General features: G+C 57.7%; 5 protein-coding genes across 5 annotated transcripts; 4 read left to right on the top strand and 1 right to left on the bottom strand.

Moving 5' to 3' along the window:
- Positions 1-372: 372 nt before the first annotated feature.
- On the bottom strand, positions 373-1681 carry B0H18DRAFT_834964 (PIN domain-like protein; the record flags this gene model as incomplete). Its single annotated transcript, XM_048039436.1, has 6 exons — positions 373-789; positions 841-967; positions 1031-1146; positions 1199-1445; positions 1497-1606; positions 1658-1681. Coding segments are annotated over 6 exons (1041 nt in total), but the record flags the coding sequence as incomplete, so codon positions are not given.
- A 1734-nt stretch (positions 1682-3415) lies between these two features.
- B0H18DRAFT_875288 (uncharacterized protein) lies at positions 3416-5266 on the top strand (the record flags this gene model as incomplete). The annotated part of the gene is made up of 2 exons (XM_048040413.1): positions 3416-4795; positions 4910-5266. Coding segments are annotated over 2 exons (1737 nt in total), but the record flags the coding sequence as incomplete, so codon positions are not given.
- Positions 5267-9851: 4585 nt separating this feature from the next.
- Positions 9852-11647, top strand: B0H18DRAFT_1118314 (uncharacterized protein; the record flags this gene model as incomplete). Its single annotated transcript, XM_048033772.1, has 11 exons — positions 9852-9860; positions 9915-9964; positions 10014-10116; positions 10158-10252; positions 10307-10429; positions 10485-10612; positions 10670-10743; positions 10800-11044; positions 11100-11232; positions 11304-11550; positions 11628-11647. 11 exons carry the CDS (start codon positions 9852-9854, stop codon positions 11645-11647), a joined length of 1227 nt encoding a protein of 408 aa, XP_047894428.1.
- A 1874-nt stretch (positions 11648-13521) lies between these two features.
- Positions 13522-14858, top strand: B0H18DRAFT_1210514 (uncharacterized protein; the record flags this gene model as incomplete). Its single annotated transcript, XM_048036373.1, has 4 exons — positions 13522-13784; positions 13841-14059; positions 14112-14216; positions 14274-14858. The coding sequence occupies exons 1-4, from the start codon at positions 13728-13730 to the stop codon at positions 14856-14858; spliced, it is 966 nt and encodes a 321-aa protein (XP_047894427.1). The 5' UTR covers positions 13522-13727.
- A 1828-nt stretch (positions 14859-16686) lies between these two features.
- On the top strand, positions 16687-18377 carry B0H18DRAFT_272999 (uncharacterized protein). The gene has a single exon (XM_048037364.1). It carries the CDS (start codon positions 16808-16810, stop codon positions 18119-18121), a length of 1314 nt encoding a protein of 437 aa, XP_047894426.1. The 5' UTR covers positions 16687-16807; the 3' UTR covers positions 18122-18377.
- The last annotated feature ends 1441 nt before the right edge of the window (positions 18378-19818 follow it).

The following is a 19818-nucleotide window of genomic DNA, read 5'->3' as shown; positions in this document are numbered from 1 at the left end:
CCACAGCAGACTCAAACATAATTACCCGCCACAGCCTCACCACCCAAGTCCCACGCATGCTGGACGACTATTGAATGTATCGGCAGTCGTTGCGGCGCATCACGAGGGCGAAGACTGCTGTCAGCCGGTCGCGAGCCAAATAGGGCTGAAGTGGCAAGAGCGGCGAAGCCCGTATCAACAACAGCAACAAGTCGTGTGTTGCTCGAGCAGCGCCGTGGCTTTGAGCCGTCGGGTTCGACACGAAGAAGAGATTCAAGAGGACTCTATGTATGTATTGTGAATGATCTTGAACAGCTACATCAGTCAGGAGAGACGTACCTCGAGTGCGCTCTTTGCACCAAGGAGCCTATCCTGGTTCGCCGTTCGATCAACAAGGAGGCGTACCACCACACCCGGTAGTATGCAGTTGCCGAAACGCTCGATGATCCCCGGAGCTGTTCCCCACGAGAAATAACGCTCGCACAAAAGGCCAAGCCTCGCGATGTCAGGCGGTTGGGGGGGAACCAATTCGAAATCTTCAGGCGGTGATGTCACGGGATTGACGTACAAGTCGACGATGTCAATGTTGGGGAAGGAATCTGGGACTTGTTTTGACAGGTTGCGGTAGTGTCGTCCAAGCTGTTTCTGGTCATCAGTGCACAACGTGCGTCGCAGATCATTGCGCCAGCCAGACAAGAAGTCGGGCAGTGCATCAGCATGTAGCTCGCGGACCGCCCGACACAAGGCTTCGCCGAATTGATATTGTGCTAAGCCACGAGCAACTCGTGGCCCGAAGCCTGGCAAACCACCCTGTAGCCTCTAGTATCAGTGTTGGTACTGCATATGAGCGAGCAATCATACCTCGTCATAGTCACCTCCCATCAGCAATGCCATCAGTATCATCCCCGAACGGCTAAGCAACACGCTCTCGTGCGTCGAGACCGAGAAGGCATGGGTGACGGTGAGCATCTTCGCCTTGGCTTCATAGCTGTATATAGTCGCAATGTGTTACAACTACGATTCAAAGAGGCATGACAGTGACACTACTCACTTGCGAATGACAGTTCGCGCTCCAAAGAGGAACACGTCACTGTCATCTGTCAGGACTCCGTCGATCAATCCGAGCTGATTGAGTAGCGCAAGTTCAGCTTCGGCTTCACCAGGAGCCTATGCGGGAGCAATGAGAATACTATCAGTGAAGGATGCACGACACACGTACATGCCAGTAACCATATCCGAACGCCTCAATGAAGCATTTCATCGCGCCGACCATCCAATGACCTGTCGGTACAACCCGTCGTCCTCGTTTCATGGCTGGTCGATCTGGTCCATCGAAAACGAATATCGCATGCACGGGCAGACGGAGGAGGCGAGCCAGCCGGAAGAAAAGGGTGCGCAGTTCAGGATTTTCACCTGACTGGGCATGTCCGATGGCGAAGGTGTTCTGTATCTGATGGAACCAGATGCTTCGTGCAGTTAGCTAGCTGTAGCTGTATCCATGGTAGGCACAGACGTACCTTGCGTCTACACCGAGCCTATAGAGCCGCTCTCCTCGCCGACTGTGTTCAAATCCCTCGTGTATGAAATAGTCTTCCATTGTCTCGACTGTCGACGCAGGTTGCAGTACCTACCAGCGGTTGTTAGTCGTGATGAAGCACCTGCGAGATGTGAACTATACCTCCCATAGCCCGCGCACACCCATGTTGGTTGTCCTCCTGTGGTAATCGCCGCGGCGAACGAAGCTACGAAGGGTGTACTGGCTCCTGTTGCTTGCGGCACGAGTCGGCGTACGACGTGTCGGACGGGTGTCGCTGAGCGAGTTGGAGAGTGTCGCACGCAGTTGAGCGTCGGAGAGGGACAAACGACGCCGTCAACAACCGTCGCTACACATAGGACGCGGAAGCAACTCACCCCAGAGCATGGCGGCGGCGGCGGCGGCTACTAGCGGGATCGCCATTGCCTGCTAGGCTTGCCGGTGGACCGCAAATCTGGGACCGTAAAGTGAGCAGTTCGCCCCAGCTTCGTAGGGGCATATGGCGGACGTGCCCGCGAAAAAGGACCCACCTCGCAGCGCTCTTCGTACCGGAAAATTTGCGGTCCCAAGGTGCGAAATTTGCGGTCTCAAGCGCCTGCCCAATTGGGATGAGCGCCTCCGGCCTTGTTTGTCCAAGCGGCCTGCCTCGTTGTCGGTTATGGCCTCAAGGCGCAGGGCGGGCGGCCTTCTCTGTCTCGCGGAGGCGGTGAAATCCTGGGTCTCGAATCGAGCGTGTATACTGCGTTCAGAGACTCTGGCACTCTGGCTACGACATACAGCGCGCCGTTCCCTCGCGTTCGACCAGCCTACCTGGCTCTCATTGGCCTTGCGTCCTCGGCCGTACCTGCTGATCCCTTTCCCGCCGGGCGCGACAGCCAGCAACCCCTCCTCTCCTCCTCGTCGCGCGCCCCGGGGTCCCTGCTCCACCGCGCCACGGAGCGCGCGTGCCCAGACCGGCTCCTTCCCGTCTTCCATCCGCTCCCGGCACCCGCCCCTGGGCGCTTCCGTTGGGACTGTCAATCCATCGGTGCCCAGTGCTACTTCCTGCCTGGCGATTTTCCAGTTGCCGGGAGGCAACGCGGACTTCTTGATTGATGAAATTTGTACGGGCGCCCTTCGAGACGCCGGTCGGATGTTTCGCATTGGAGACGCAGCTGTAACACCGCTTCGGTATTACGACCTCCATCCCATTCTGCTTCCGTCTCGCGACTTACTGTATTTGCTTCCGCGGCGCTACTAGCGCCGCGTGCCTTGTTTGGGTCACCTTCCTGTTTCGGCAGCTGTTCATGTTCGCTCGTCCTGCGTTGCCCACTCTTTAGTTCTTACCACTGGCAACGCAGGTACGTATCCGCTCTCTGCTCATGTACTTAGTTCTTACCACTGGCAACGCAGATTGTTTGTGCCAGTTTTGTCCTTGTTCGAGTGAGCGCGGTACGCCGACCGCGCTACACTTTTTTTTAAACTTCGCACACAACTGCCGCTAACCGAAGCGAACCCGCGCTGCCCACCCTGTCGTCCAGACGGGCACCCTCCGTACCGATACCGCTCTGCACTCGCTCGCGTGCGCGAACGGGTACCGTTGATACCGCCACCGCCCAGACCGACACCGACACCGTCGAAGTGGAAGCCGCACCGCCAACGGACTCCTCTTCAATCACCCCACTGTCATCCCTGTCCGAGATTTGCGTGGACGAACTGATAGAAGCTCTGGCGGAAGCCGCCGAACAAGAGCCGCCCGCTGTTGAAGGGGCGCCCTCGACTGCCGCCGGGTCCTCGCGTCTACCACCGGCTCCTCTGCCCGAATCACCACGCATACAGTCACTGGAAGCGTCTCCCTCGGTCTCATCTACCTCCTCCTCTTCGTCGGACGACATCCCGTACCTCATACTCTCGCCGCCCACTATGTCTGTCGACTCCAAGACCACCAATGCCCGCCCGCTCTCCATTGTCACTCAAGTCTCTCAGAAGCATGCACCGGTCGTGAGCGCAGGCAAGCTGACACCCGCCTTGATCCTACAGTGGGAGGCTGCCTGCACTGCCTTCTTTCGAGAACGTGAGGTGAAGGACGAAGATAAGGTCGCCAAGGTCGCGTTCGGGTTCCAAGACGAGCTCATCCAAGATTGGTATATCAACGACTCCGAGAACATCAACGCCATGACCTTCCCGAACTTCGTCAACAAGATTCGCTCTCGCTACCTACCACACGAGTGGGAAGACGACGTGTCCACCGTCCTACTGCGGATGCGTCAGAAGGAGGACGAGCGTTTCGCGGACTGGGTCGTCGCCGTCGAGAAACAAAACAGACTGTTGCGAGGCAGTGACCTTCGTAAGGACGAGAAGGCGCTGAAGGCTCAAATCACCGCGAATGCCTGGGTCGACGTCCGCCGCGCCGCAACGAAGAAGGTCTACAAAGATATCGTAGACTTCAAGGAATGGAAGGACGCCTTGTCGGTCTTCGATGACGAACGGCTGGCGGAACGCGCGAGAAGGTTCAAGGATATCGAACGCTTCCTGGCCAGTCATCAGACAACGCAGAAGGCTACCAAGTCCAACTCCGGTTCGACCGCCACCACCAGTTCCGGTTCTTCGACGGCCAAGGCTTCGACCTCGCAGCGTGTCCCCGCAATGACTGGCGACGAACGTCAGCTTTTACAAGCGCATGACGGCTGCTTCAAATGCCGTCGGCCTTTCGTCAATCACCGGTCGAAGGACTGCCCGTTCGGGTTCCCCGACCCACGCACCTTCAAGCCTGTCACCCAGGCCGACATCGATGCTCACAAGTCTAAGGGGAAGTCCGTGGTCGCCGCGATATCTACTCAAATGGATGTCGACGACGACGCCGTACACACTGTCGCTGCGGTCAACGCCGGATCGCCGGCGGCGACCTCGCTGAGCAACGTTCTCGGGTCCGGAACGGACTCCGAGTCCGATGAGTACGTGGAGCCCCCCCTCTCCTCTTCTCTCTTGCATCTGCGAGGGGTTATCCATGGCCCCTCGCGCCACTCTACTCCTCTGTCCATGCTCGTTGACTCCGGGTCGTCTACAGTTCTTATTAGAGACGACCTTGCCAAGGAGCTCAACCTCCGGCGATATAAACTCAACGTGCCCTTCGTCATGGGCTCCGCTTGGAATGGAGAGAGAAGCGAGGCTTCAGAGTGGGTCAAGCTGCGGGTTTCAACACCCTCCTTCGAATGGTCTTCCGTCTCATGTCGTGCCGTCATCGTTCCGTCCCTGTGCGCACCTGTAATATTAGGTCTCCCGTTTCTTCGTATCAATCGCCTGGTTTTCGACGCCGAACATCACACGCTGCGCGACAAACGACACGACGTAGACCTTCTGGATCCAAAACCGCGACCGACGCCCCCTCTTCCTCTGCCTATCCCGGAGCGTCGCGAGATGCGCGTCTTGGAGCGAGCACATGCGGCGGCGTGCTTTCGCGATGTTCTGCGGGAACTCGCACTGGTCCGTAAGCCGTGCCCTGCTCACGTCTCCACAGTGATCCAAGGCGTTAGCGCGATTGCTGCTGTACGCGAGCATGTAGAGGCTCTCGCGGCGGCAGAGGCCTTGAAGACCCAGCTCGCGGAGGAAAACCGCAAGATGAGGGACAAGTTTGCCGATTGCTTCCCTTCTGAGCTACCTCCGGTCGACAATCTTCCTGACGACATTTACCATCGATTCGTGCTGAAGGACGCCAACATGACCATCCAGCGACGCCAATACGAATCACCTAAGAAGTACCGTGAAACCTGGAAACGGCTACTAGAAGACCATATCGCTGCGGGGCGATTGCGTCCTTCGAGTAGTCCGTACTCGTCTCCTTGCTTCCTCATTCCCAAATCCGATCCCACGGCCGATCCTCGATGGGTTAATGACTATCGTCTGCTCAACGCTAACACTGTCCCCGACGTGCACCCCCTTCCTAGCATCGCCGAGATCTTGTCCGACTGCGGCAAAGGCAAGATTTGGGCGAAGATCGATATGACGAACTCCTTCTTTCAAACAAAGGTACACCCAGACGACGTGAAATATACGGCTGTGGCGACACCGTATGGACTCTACGAGTGGACCGTGATGCCTCAAGGGTGTCGCAACGCACCTGCGACACATCAACGCCGTATGTTCCAAGCTTTGCGCCCGTACATCGGTTCTATATGCCATGTTTACCTTGATGATATCATTATCTGGTCTAACTCGGTTGAAGAACACAGACGAAACGTTGAAACTATCCTCACAGCTCTGCGACACCACCGGCTCTACTGCTCCCCCAAGAAAACCGACCTATTCTGTACTGAGCTCACCTTCCTCGGACACCGCATCTCTCGCGCCGGCATCGAAGCTGATGGAACCAAAGTCGATAAGATCCTATCCTGGCCAACTCCTCGCTCTGCCTCCGATGTCCGCTCCTTCCTCGGGCTTGTGCGATACATCTCGAGCTTTCTTCCCTCTCTGGCAACACACACCCACACGCTCACCCCGCTAACGACAAAAGAGGCCGAAAAGGACTTTGTATGGCTTGATCACCATATGGAGGCCTTCGACGCCATCAAATCGACAGTTACTAGTCGTGAGTGCCTCACCGTTATCGACCACACGAACATGGGGAGGAACCAGATTTTCCTCTCCACGGATGCTAGTGATTTCTGCACCGGGGCTGTTCTCTCGTATGGGGAATCGTTGGAGACGGCGCGACCCGTCGCCTTCGATTCCACCCAACTGAAGGGTGCCGAACTGAACTACCCGGTGCACGAGAAAGAACTTCTAGCCATCGTGCGTGCCTTGAAGCGTTGGCGCACCGATCTTGTCGGTGTGCCCTTCATCGTGTACACAGACCACCGAACGTTAGAGAACTTCGCTGGGCAGAAGCATCTCTCTCGTCGGCAAGCGCGCTGGCAAGAATTTATGAGTCAGTACGACTTTGAAATCACTTACGTCCGAGGCGAGGATAACAGCGTTGCGGACGCTCTGTCCCGACTCGCGCCGGACGCCACGGTCGTGGACGCGTCAGTGGTTGCCGCTGTTCGCGTTCTACGTGACGCTTCGCTTGCTCTGCGCGCGCGACCACTGACTGCGCTACCTACCTGCGCCGCTGTACCTGGTCGACTTCGCATTTCATCCGACCCTGCATGGCTGACCACCATCAGGGACGGATATGCGTCCGACAAGTGGTGTACGAAGCTTCTAGCTTCGTTAGCACAAGGCATGTCGGGACCGCCCGAACGCCTACTGCAAAGTGGTTCGCTGGATGGACGCACCCTGGCCGGTGTGTCCGTCCGCGACAAATTGCTCTTTGTTGGCGACCGCTTGGTTATCCCTCGTGTCGCCGACATAAGAGAGAGTCTCTTCCGCCTCGCGCATGATGCCCTTGGGCATATGGGCTTCGATAAATCGTACGGCGCCCTTCGTGGAGCCTACTATTGGCCCCACATGCGTCGCGAACTCGAAGACCTCTACGTGCCGTCTTGCGACGCCTGCCAACGTAACAAGTCACTCAACGTCAAGCCTGTCGGCCCACTACACCCGCTCCCTGTCCCGGATGGCCGTGGTGAAAGCGTCACTATCGACTTCGTCGGGAAGCTGCCAGACGACCATGGGTTCGACTGCATCGCCACCATGACGTGCCGGCTGGGCTCGGACTTACGCTTCGTTCCTTGCCGGACCGATGTTTCTGCGGAGGACTTCGCTGAGTTGTTCTTCATCCACTGGTACTGCGAGAATGGGCTGCCAAAGGACATCATATCTGACCGAGACAAGCTCTTCGTCTCTCGATTCTGGAAAGCGCTACATCGGCTCACTGGCGTCAAGATCAAACTTTCTTCGTCTTACCACCCAGAGACCGACGGCGCTAGCGAACGCACCAACCGTACCTTGATCCAGATGCTCCGCTTCCATGTTACTCGGCAGCAAACTGGCTGGGTGAAAGCGCTCCCTCACATTCGTTTCCAGCTCATGAACTCGGTGCACGCTTCCACTGGCTTCACTCCGTTCCAGCTCCGTCTCGGACGTTCACCGCGCCTCATCCCGCCGTTGCTCAACGATACAGTTCAAGGCGCGGCCGCGGACTTTGGTCTCTCCGCGGAGCAAGCTGCCGAACTCATCGGTCGCATCGAGACTTATTGCATGGAAGCCCAGGACAACTTGCTGCTCGCCAAAACGTCGCAGGCTGTCTCGGCTAACGCTCACAGGTCGCCCGAAATTCCTTACTCTGTCGGCGACCCCGTCCTCTTGTCAACCTTCCATCGCCGACGCGACTACATGCAACGCGGTGATCACCGAGTCGCCAAGTTCATGGTTCGCTATGATGGGCCTTACAACGTCATACAGGCGTGGCCCGACTCTTCGACGTACACCCTCGATCTGCCCGAGTCGATGAATATCTTCAGCACTTTCCACGCTTCGCTGCTTCGTCCATACCACAAAAACGACGACGTTTTATTCCCGGGTCGCGAACTTCCTCGCCCTGGTCCGGTGGTCACGGAGGCTGGCCAGCAAGAGTGGGAGATCGAACGGATATTGGACCGTCGCCGTCGCGGGCGTGGGTTCCAATATCTTGTTCGATGGCGGGGCTATGGCCCCGAAAGCGATTGCTGGCTTGCCGGGTCTTTGGTCGCTGAGTGCGCGGCGCTCGACGACTACCTCACTTCGAATGGTTTGACTGATTAACTGTTTTCAATGGACTACTTACTGTACACACGGACTATTACGTTACCTACTGATTGATAGTCTTTTTCAGGATGGGGGAGAGTGTAACACCGCTTCGGTATTACGACCTCCATCCCATTCTGCTTCCGTCTCGCGACTTACTGTATTTGCTTCCGCGGCGCTACTAGCGCCGCGTGCCTTGTTTGGGTCACCTTCCTGTTTCGGCAGCTGTTCATGTTCGCTCGTCCTGCGTTGCCCACTCTTTAGTTCTTACCACTGGCAACGCAGGTACGTATCCGCTCTCTGCTCATGTACTTAGTTCTTACCACTGGCAACGCAGATTGTTTGTGCCAGTTTTGTCCTTGTTCGAGTGAGCGCGGTACGCCGACCGCGCTACAGCAGCCGCAGGACGAGACCTGGCTGCACATATCTTCTCCTTGTACAATTTGGCAGTGCATCTATTTAAGCACTCTGTGAGCAGAGTTTATGCATTAATATTATCCAAGTGACGTACCAGGACGAGCTCCCGCAGTCAGAGTCCCGGTCAGAATGTATACGGCGAGCGTACATGGCCTAGGAGCAGCAGGAAAGAGGATCGCACAGAGGAGCGGAAATAGACGCTCACCTGCAGCGGTTGAGAGCCTCGTGTTCTGCGATCGGCTCGCACGATCTCTTGCCAATCTGGGCCGCGCGAGCGATCCTCCTCCGAGTCTGCTGCCCCACATGTCTCCTGCTCACCTCTCGACATGCTCACTCATTGGATGCACTGGATCTCACCTCTGTTCCCACATACAAGGTAAGTCCTCATTTCAGTCTTCTCGACACAGAGCACATAGCTCTCTTAGCCCTTGCCAGATATGGCAATGGGTGCTCTAGTAAGCTTCGGGCTGCCCTTCGCGGCGATGTACGCGGGCTTCGTGCTCGGCTGCGGATTATTAAGCGCCTTCGCTTGCGCCAATTGATCCGATTCCGCAAGGGGTTATGCCGCACAAGGCACAACCCGCTGAAGCCGAATGTTTGATGCCCCGGAGCATCCCCAATGCCGACTCGGAAGTCGAAGTCCGAGTGCACGATTGGCATACATGGCGACAATTTTTGGGTGAAGTAATTGACATAGTATGTACACTATGGACTACTGTATGGATAATAGAGTGTCTTGTTGGAATTATCATGGGCTCTGTAGGACACTATCTGTACAAGGGTGCCTGCCAATACTGAGGCTCTCAGAATTGGCTGACAGCCTTGGGCAGACAAAGTCCTTCGTCTCGGGCCCGGGTGGGGATTATCCCCGGTCGCAAGGTTAGAAAATTGATGGTTGACTCGGGAGGCGGTTTCTGAATTTGTCAGACAGATGTTGTCTGATGGCTGAGATCTCAGATCTCCAAAAGTCGTCCAATCTGACATACTAACCTGAGGAAACTGAACTATGACAACCTGAATGGCTTTCAAAAATTACTGAGAGGTGATTTAATTTGTTTGAGCTGAGTCTGAGGATATTGAGCCTGAGGAATAATGAGGAAAAGTGGACAATGCATAGCCTGAAACACTAATACACTAATGCTGCATCAGCCAGGAACCTGCCTAGTTCGGCGGACAATAACTGCCTGAGCCGAGACCAGTGTCCGCGGCTTTCAGGATTAATTCCGGCTTAAATAGGTGGGCTCGACGTGGGTCAGCCCTTTCCCTCAAAGCCGAAGCTATGTTCATGGTAAGTCCTTGTATTGTTTCCTTTTGTTATCCATACTAATCTCTACACTACTAGGTTCCTTCCGCGCACACACAACACTCCCGCACAGTGGAGGTGCCCGACAGGTATGTGTAGCTCACTGTTCTTACATTCCGGGTGCTCACTCTCGCTCAGTTCACCGAGCGCGTGGCGGACACGCCCATACACACCGCACGTCACACGTTCTGGGCTGCTTGGGTCGAAGGACAAGCTGGGTGGATATTCCCTAGCCATCCAAGTTTGCTATCGAGCCGTACTGACACTTGTTGATTGCGACAGGCAATCCTCGACATGGACCCGCAGTCGTCGCCGGCCGAGCGTACACGCCCGCGACAAACACGGATGTCACAGTCGTCCTACGCAGCACACTCACGGTACGTCATTCATTCGCGCCTGGCATACCACAGCTTACCTGTTCTCTCACACAGCGTGCCGCGTCGTCTTCGGGCTCGTAAACCACGGCGGGTCTACCATGAAGCCCCGCAAGATGCCCGACATGCACCGGACGAGCGACGTGGAGCGGTTGATCGTCGTCCGGTCGACAGCAACAGGTTCGCGCGGCCCTCTCGTCCACACCTCTCATAGTCCTCACCTTCTGTTTCGCAGTGAACATCCGGTACACACGGATGAAACGCGCGCCGGAGGCGCGCTGGTCTTCCGGCGCACGGACCCGATTGCTCGCATCGAGCATGTATTTCGCGGTATGCATTCCAACGCACGGAACGACACACACGGTGCGTCGCTCCCGCGATCCTCACCGCCATCACTGACCTTTCTTCCGAGCAGCCCAGTCTCGGCTCCATCGACCAGCAGCACTGGTCCGTTTCCTCTCAACCAGGACGGCGTGCTGCGCACACTTGGGCATGTGTCGAGGACGAACGACCTGCCAGACGAGCGACGTAGGAACTGATCGCCGTCCAGCAAGTACGTCCGGTCGCTGGCAACGGGGCGCAAGACCCACCGGCACTCGACAGAACCTCCGTGGTACACGTACGCGGCGAGGACACGCGCCGCAGGCGCGTCCACCACACCGTTCCCATCTCTGCGCCCGACACGCCCCACCGGACGAACGACGTCGGGACTGGTCGCCGCCCGGCTGTCTCGCAGTCGCTCCGCGCTGGCCAAGCAGCCGTGCGTGCGCGTACGCAGCGGTCTGTGCTCGGAAGGTACGTTTCCTGTGCAGAGTTAGTTCCTCGCAGTAATGCTTACCTGCATCCGCAGCTCGACGTTTCGCGTCCGAACGACTACGTCGTTCTATCCCCGCGTGCGTCCCGTGGCCCGCATGGGCGAGCACGTCTTGCATCCGGGCAGCTTCGAAACGCACCTCCTCACCTCCATCTGTGAGCGTGCTCCCGTCCGCTACGAAACTCGACCTCGGACACTCCCCGTCCAACCGTGTTCATCTCCCCCGCACCCGTGGAGCAGTCCGACGCGAACGACGGTATGAGACCGCCGTCCGAAACATTCCGTCCGGTCTGCTGGACGGCCGCCGCCGCCGTCGTCCGGTATGGTTCTCTCGTCGTCGCGGACTCGTCACCTCCCGCGGTCTGCCGGTCGACCCGGCTCGCATCCCCGACCGATGAAGGCACGACGTATCGCCGTCCGGCGAGCAGGGTGGACGGGACGGTGGGTGCGTCGGCGGGGAGAGTGTTCGGCCGGGTGCTAGCGTCAGGTAAGCACTGTTAATCACCCGGCATCGAGACGGCCGCTGACCGTGCGACCCTACTCGTCTGCCGCGTTGCTATGCAGGTTCTGCCTTCGAGAATTGACCGCCAGCACGTACGGAGGTCGGCAACGGTGGCTCGGGGACGTCGTGGATGTGCTATTGTGCACAGCAACGTGCTGATGAGCACTCGTCTGCCGCGTTATCAACTGGTACGCACCGCAGACGGTTGCGTTTTGCGAGCCTCCGGCCGGTCTGCTCACCCTGGGAAGACGTCGTGCTCGCCGTCCGGGGCGCCGGAGGTGAGTCTTGACGGGCGATCGTATTCGTGTGCCGAGTTCCGGTCGTCTGCCGCGTTATCAACCGGTATGCGCAGTGACTTGGCAATGGGATGGTACGTGTTGTCGGGTTGTTTTGCATGTTCTTCACTGACCGGGTCGGCGGTAGGTTCCCGCACTGCACGGACGTGTATCGAAAGACCCAGGCCGTGTGGTCAACACTTTCCAGGGCAAGTCGACGGTACTTACCGGCAGCGTGTGTCCGATACGCGGATGCTGCGTGGACGGTGGAGGCGGACGACCGGGTGGGGTCCAACGAGCTGTCTGTCAGCTGGTACGTGCACCTTGCACCTGGGGATCGTCGGTGACGGCAGATCGCACGTACCGCACGGACAAGACGGGGTGTTGTCTGCTTCAAGGGTAAGTCTCGGATGGTACGCGGCTCAAGGAAGCAAACTGACCGGACGGGGCGCAACGAAGCGCGACGAACAGTCGCTTGGCGATGATGTGGTACGTGCTGTTCGTTTGTCTCGTCTGTTCTTGACCAAGTCGGTAGGGGCCTCGTACTACGCAGACGAGACGAAACCGTGAGCAATGAGTCAGTAAGTGTATACACCTTGCAGTTTCCGTGTGACTTACTGACGCGTCTTCTGCTTTACAGATCGCAGTGGTGCACAGATCTGCGTCTGCTGCAACAGTCGGCTCGGTGAGCCTGCCGTTTTCGTAGACCGAGCGGGTGGTGCTTACTGGCAACCCTACTCGTCTGTCGGTGTCCTGTTCAGGTCTGATGTGCAGATCAGCTCGAAGGGCGGGCGCGCGTTTCCGGTCTGGCACGTAGGGGCCACATTGTCTGCTGGAAGGTCAGTCTACATATATCGCAGAGTGATGTTCGCACGACTTGCTGACTCGTCTGCCGCGTTAGTACGCACGAAGCGTTCTTGCAGCCCAGGGAGTCGGCATCCGCAGCTTCGAGCGGTTCAAGGGAGCGTTTTCGACACGCATCCGTCCGTCATCTGAGGGCGCAGAGGGGAGGGACGAGGGAAGAGGAAGCGGACTAGAGGAGGGACTTAGCCAGTACAGTAGTAGCCGTACAGTGCAGTGAATGGGCAAAGGCGCAGGCGCGCGCGCTTGGAGGGCACACCATGGAGGAAAAGCTGGGTGTCGCCCTTCAGCGAGTAAATAGGACGCATACTCAGGCTGTCTGCCCGGTCTCTGGACACGCTGCGATTGGGCAGCGAGGACGCGGCGGCAGCGAGGGGCGCGGTGAGCAGGCGGCGGCGGGCAGCGAGCGCGACGAACAAGGGCAGCGGGCGCGACGAACGAGAGCAGCGCAGACGAGCACGCGGAGAGCGCAGAGGAGACACGGGCGGACGTTCCGAGAGGATTCCACCGTCGACGTGCGCGACACCGACGCCGCACCCGCAGCCAATGCGCGCGCTCCCACGCCCCGGCGCTCGATCACGACCTCCGTCTCCACCCATCGCGATATGTACGGTACACAAGGCGGATCGGGGCAGGCGATCGGTAAGTAGTGCAATGAACCGAAACGCGTTCGAGTGTCGCGAGGGGGCGACACCGACCTGCGTCGCTTCTTCGTCGACGACGTCCCCGCCAGCACCGCGCTCGCCGCACTCCCCTTCTCCAACCCGCCGCTCACCCTCGCTCACCGCTGTCACTGCACGCGCGCCCTCCATGGACACCGCTCGCACCCCCGCCGCGCCCTGGCAGCTCGTACACCGGAACGCTCTCGGCAAGCCTTCCAGCAGCACCATCGCTCGCAGTTGCGTGGTCGTATACGTGTAGAGCCTACGCGTGCCGCCTTTTCTCTGCTGGCATACACGAGCGTGCTACTGAGCTCGACCTCGAGCTTCACTTCCGTCCCTTGCTTAGGCTGTTCTGGTGGGTAAGATGAGCGTGCACGAAGAGGCGGACTTGGGCGAGGATCGCCATGCGCGTATTGAGCAGGTGCGTCTCATTGCTATGGTCGCTGCGACCGGCGTCCATGTCTAATACACCGATAGATCTTCCAACGCGTCGAGGAGGAAAGCGAGCGGCGCGCACAGGCCGCTGCAGCAGCAGAGCAGACGCGTGCAGCGTCGCGCCTGTCGCAGACACTCCCGGACGACGCAGCGTCACACACGTCCGGGACCAGCACGTCGTCACCCGTCGCTGTGACGTCGGCAAGGCCGGTCGTTGGAGATCGGAGACGGGGGAGCGTGTCGGTGTCGAGGTTTGGGCAGGTACGTCTCGTCTGCGTCGCGCTGTGGTCAGCAGCATTGACGCGAGATGCAGGGCTCCGTTGCTAGCAGGAACGGCGACGCGTCCCGCGCGGAGACACCGACGCCTGCGGCAGCGTACGTCGTCAACAAAGGTGCGTTCTACGCCGTACAGGACCACGTCAGTCTCTTCCGCCTCCTCTCATCTCCCGCCCGGTGCTGACCCACCCTCTTCCAGCAACACGGCTCCGCGGACTCGCTCGCCTCCACCGCCGAAGCCAACCCTGTCTCTGCCCATTCCCCTAGCTCGCCCGCGCACGAGGAAGAGTCCATCGTGCAGATGGCGACCATCGCAGGGCGGCAGTCGCTCTCGCGCGCGTTCACGCGCGGACTCTCGCGCAGCAAGACGCCGTCGCGAGCCGGCCTGGAGGGCGTGCTCATCGGCGTGTCCGTCGAAGAGGCCACCGTGGAGCACCACTCTGACGAGGGCGATGCCACCGAGGAGGCCGGCCCTAGCAGCGCGGGGGCAGCAGCATCCTCGCTGGCGGTCGAAGGGCTGGAGAGCAGGGCTGGACGCGCCAGGGCGGCCAGCCGTAGCGTGGTCTACGCTGGGAACGGGCCGCCGCCAGGGAGTCCGTTGACACCGGGGCCGGGAACCTCGAGCGGTCCTGCGCCTACGGAGCTAAAGGCAAAAGGCTCGAGAGCGTCGTTGCCCGGGACGAACGGTGAGGCCAAGACAGAGCGGAAATGGCTCTCGCGCGCGAAGACGTTCACGAGGAAGCTGAAGAGAAGGAGCATGATGGCGCTGGGGGCATCACGGTAACCCGGCGGTGTCCCAGATTGCTGGTGGTTGTATACCGGACTTCTCGTCGTGCGTTTCATGCTTTCTTCGCCTCTTACTTGTCCCTTGCTCCTCTCCTCGCGCTACTCATTTCATACACTCCGCTCGCTGCATATTCACGTCAAAGTATCATACATTCTTCTAACAGTCGCGTCGCCGCGATACCACCATACCATATAGCCGTGTTATCTGTCCGTTCGTTCTCGCCCGACACCACTTGCACGGACACCTCTCATTTAATTGCTTTGCAGTACAGTACATTACGTCGTTCTCGGAGAGTAGTAATAGACCAAACGGAAGGAACACTACAGTATATCGTCGGTTACATCAAACCCCTGTTTTCATACATCCTCCCATACCCCCATCACACCTAGCTAATCTAGCTAATAATTGTTTTTCATTGGGTATGCCATACTCACATCTACATTGCTCTCGTTGATCGTATTTCTTTCCTGAGCGATTTTGTGACTGCGTCGAGTCAAATTGAGTGGCTGCTTTCTTTGAAATTCTATATAGACGGTTCTATGGTAGCTCATTGCCTGTCAACCATAGCTGGTACGTATATAAGAGTACTGTTCTGCGTCCTGGACAATGGATCACCTCTTGATCTCGAACTCTCACCTCGAGGAGGTTCAGAATGCTCTGAATCATCTCGGAACGAGTGTGGCAGTTGTTGTCTTCCAGCTTCTCTGACTACTAGGCACTATGCCGAGAATTAGGTTTAGATCAGTGCAAGACACCCAAGCATGTGTGCATACAGGTTACTACTCATGGCGGTGAGTACTCGCTCCTTATTGACGACTTGGTGGGCTACTGTAAAATGCCAGTGGTGCGTTTCATAGCAATTTTATCTTATCCTGGGTTGACGGACAATTGCGAGATATAGCTGCCTGCGTGAGCTGGTCAGTACTGGACGATTCATGACTGCATTCAAGTTGCTCACTTTAAATCTGCATTGTCGTGTAATTGCGTATGCAAAAGGCACGTTTCAACGCTCTCCTGAATCAAAACGGTCATCAATTCACGTCTCCCATTGGCTGAGCAGTGATTGAGCGGGCGACTTGATTTCGCGTGGAGGCTCGTAGGCGAGCCTCCTAGTTGCTCAGCCTACATAGAGCTACCAGTGGCAGCCTTTTGAATGTTTCCATCAAGAAGACGGAGGAGGAGGAAGGAGGAAGCGAGGACGTAGTGACCCGGCCATTTGGAAGCGCCCATTTGGTTAGGGCGGCAATGTGAGTCCCGGGCCGTTCGGATATCCCTCAGACGAGTCTGAACGATGTCCATTCCGCTGTTCACATCGTGCTGAAGAATGCTATCCCAGCACGGAAACAATGCGCAGTAGAGAACAAGTCTTTTGGCTTGCAATCCCTGCATTGAAGTGGACCGCCAGCGGTGGACGCCGGCGCAACCGACCGAGATCTGACGGCGGCGATGGTCGCCTTGTCTAAGCTCGTGACGGTGGACGAAACAATTGCATCTCGCCCCACATAAATCGCGGTCTCCTGCTTTCCATGTCCTCGTCCCCCTCGCTCATGCCCATGTCGTTCACCGCCCAGCGCGGTTGATTCTTTTTGCTCTGACGATCCTTTACTTCCGCCAGTCCGCCCTGAAAAATCAACGCACGTTCTCCGACTCCGAGCGCCGAGGCCGACTCGGACACGCCCGCCCGTCAGGCTCATACATATCATCAGGCTCGTTCGCTCTTAGCTCGAACGCTCACGGAGGCGGTGCGTCACTTGCCACTGAGGCTAGCGGTCGCCATCTCCTCTGCGCCTCTCTTGGACTTTCATCTCTTCTCTCTTCATTTCCCTCTCCGTGTCGATGTCCATCTCCACGCCCTACTTGATGTCGTTCCCCTACGTGAGTTATCATCTCGTCTCACATTTCTATCACGACTCCACCTTGACACTGCTATTGGTCGTGTCGGATGGATGTCTGACTGTAACGTTGCTCTGCAGGTGTATGATGGCTCTGCGCAGCCACTAATGTCCGACTCATATGAGTCTGTGCTGCCACCGGCGTACGCCGTCTCCCAAGCCTCGGCTTTCCAACAGTCGGTCTGTTCGCCGCCATACAGTCCTCGACCGTTGCCCCGGCCACCTAATGTCGCCTCTATACTGTCGCCGATACAGTCACCTAGGCCTGCGAGTTCGCCGATTGACCTCGCTGCTCTGTATGACGACGACGCCCCAGACCCGATCCTACCGCCAAATGATGCATACTCATTCGTCCCCTCGGGCTCGGATTCAGATTCAGATTCAAATTCGGGCTCGGATCCGGATTCAGATGTCACCCTACACGATGAGCCGCTACCTGAAGTGCGTCCTACACTACAACTCGGCCCCACAGAAGCTGTCGACAGCACGCTCTCACCTGTGGATCCGGCATTCCTCGGCAGCCTCGATATCGACCTTGTAGCTTCACCCCTCGACGCATGGGCAGATGTTTGCTATGCCGACTCGGTCCTGGAAGATAATGCTAGTGAAGACGACGAAACTGGAGCCGGACAGGACTCGCCACACTTTCAACGACCTGAGAGTCGGCATGCGTTCGCGAGCCGCGTTCACTCTCCGCACACGGGCCACTCCGTGATCGAGTACGTTCCGCTTCCTCTGTCGACGTGCACGCTCGGATCTACAGCGCCGAACACAACCGCGAAGCCAGTGTCCCCGCCACCCCTTCCGTCCTCCCCTTCCTCTCCTCCGCTTTCGTATTCCCCTTCCTTATCACGCTCTACGCCGACGCTCGCTTCTCCCCGTGCCCGTCGTGCACCCTTCTCCCTGGACACCATTCGCTCGCAGTCCCCACTCACGTCCGAGTCAGACGATGACGGAGCGCATGCAGACGACGAGGGCGACGGGGGTTACGGGCATATGAACGACCCGCACTTAGGCCTTCGGGGCTGGACGCCTCCACGCGTATGGACGGGGTACGAGATGTGGGTGCCCGTGGCGGATGTCGAGGAGAAGGTCACCGCGCTGCATCTCGACTTCGGCGCTCAGCGCAGGGCGGACGGGCGGGAGAAGGGAGACCTGGAGCAGGTGGCACTACCGCAGCGTGTGCAGTTTAATATGCGCCCGACGTCGCCTGTGCCCGGCTACCCGCTCTTGTTCAGCCGCGAGCCGCCGAATCCTGCGGATTCGGTACATTTCTTCCCGAAGAGGTGTAGAGATGAGGAGGGCGAGGATGAAAAGCCGAAAAGAGAGAAGAGCTTCTCAAGGAGGGTTGCAAGCCTTTTTCGATGAGGTGGGGTTGGCTTGCGGGTCGGGGTTGAATAGATCGTCGGTGCGACAGCCTGCGCGCACTCCAGTCGTCTATCTCGCAGCACTCCCGCTGCGCATGTCCGTCTTTCACCACCTCACATTCAAATCCTCTCAAACGTCAAGACTTCACGATTCACGACTCGTCACCAACGATGACTCTGTCTACGTGCGCGCTCGTACAGACGCTTGGTCGCTGAGCTGTCGCTTGGCTATCTCTTGTTCGCCGCCGCTGGAAGACGTCCAAAGGGCCGTTCTGCATGCGGACTTCGTTACCTTACTAGTCGTAACTATTGCTCAGTTGCTCCGACCATCTTCCATCTCGTATTCTCTGCATATCTCTGCATCTCCCATTCATCTTCATCATGACCAATACACGTTCGGCCCTGCTTCTTCCATCTCTCTGGGCCACCTCTGAGTATCCACCGCTGCTCGGTGTTCCACGCACTGTCACTATTTGACTCCGCGTTAGATTCACCGTCTTAGCGTTGTACTGTATGTCGCTGTATCCTCCTCTCCCCCTCTCCAACTGTACATCCACTCGCTCCCTGCCCTCCTTCGCAACGCCTGTACATCCCACACTCCTTACCTTAGGCCGGCCCGTGCCGGGACTGCTAAAATGTGTACAGTACGCGTGCATGCTGTCTGTCTGTATCTCTCCTCTCTCCTCGCGCTCTTCCCCTCTCCTCGATATGCGAGCGAATGCTGCTTCCTCCTCCCGCTGGTTGTCGGTACACTATACAGTCGGCTTCTTGCATGCTAGCCGTGCACTTCGTCTGCTTCGATTTCATCTAGGTCTGCTTATCTTGCTTCGCATAGATCCCTGTTTTGCCTGGACTAATGCTGGCTGCTTATTCTTCTTTCATTATGTTATGTCTCATGCGGTTAGTGCTAGGAATCAAAGACTAGTGCCTATTACCGTACTGTAATACCACAATCAGCCTTCGTGCTGCGACATTACTGACATCAGCAAGTGCACACGACCTATTGCTTTGTACGCGCGGGTAGGTAACCTCAATATTGAGTTCAAGTACTATGCATTGGATATGGAGGTGTGGTACGGTACTAATCTACGACTAATATAACTGATGTCCGAGTTCCCCAGATTACAACGAAGCTCATCTGCTGTTCGTCAAGCTCAACTGAGAGCTGCATAAGAGAGCCCCAAGAATACAGTGCCGCGAGTCCGGGCCGGTGATTATCGCTCGAGTCCAGGAGGTATGTCAGTGTTATGCGTCATCTCCTGCTCACGCATTTGCGAGGGAGTCCGTAGATGCCGCTCGAGGTCATGGCCACCGTCCCAGACGCAGGCTCCGCGGCATGTGACCGGACAGGTGAAGCTCTGACCTCTCGGGGTGTGGATGATGTCTTGAGGCGGGATGGCGCGTCCCACGTCTACGGCGAGGCCATTGTGGCGTCGCAAGCCTACGACGGAGGCGAACCAAGGCAGGGGTGACCATTGACTTCAGCCCAGTGAAGCTTGACGTTGTTCACGGATGGCGTAGAGTGTGCTAAGGCTTTTCCCGGAACCATCTGGCGAGCTTCTCAACTCGGTGCCGGTGCATCCGCGTTATGTTTGTTCTCTGTTTGAGAACGGGGAACACCCTGATAGGATAGTTGGATACGGCGACTCGCAGGCATGCTTGAGGGTTATAGCCACCCAGGCTCGATCTCGATGACCA

This window comes from Fomitopsis serialis (genome assembly GCF_022376445.1).
Source record: "Fomitopsis serialis strain Sig1Antser10 chromosome Unknown B0H18scaffold_26, whole genome shotgun sequence".
NCBI lineage: Eukaryota > Fungi > Basidiomycota > Agaricomycetes > Polyporales > Fomitopsidaceae > Fomitopsis > Fomitopsis serialis.
The sequence above is the reverse complement of the archived record's forward strand: the minus strand, read 5'-3'. Positions and strand labels throughout refer to the sequence as shown.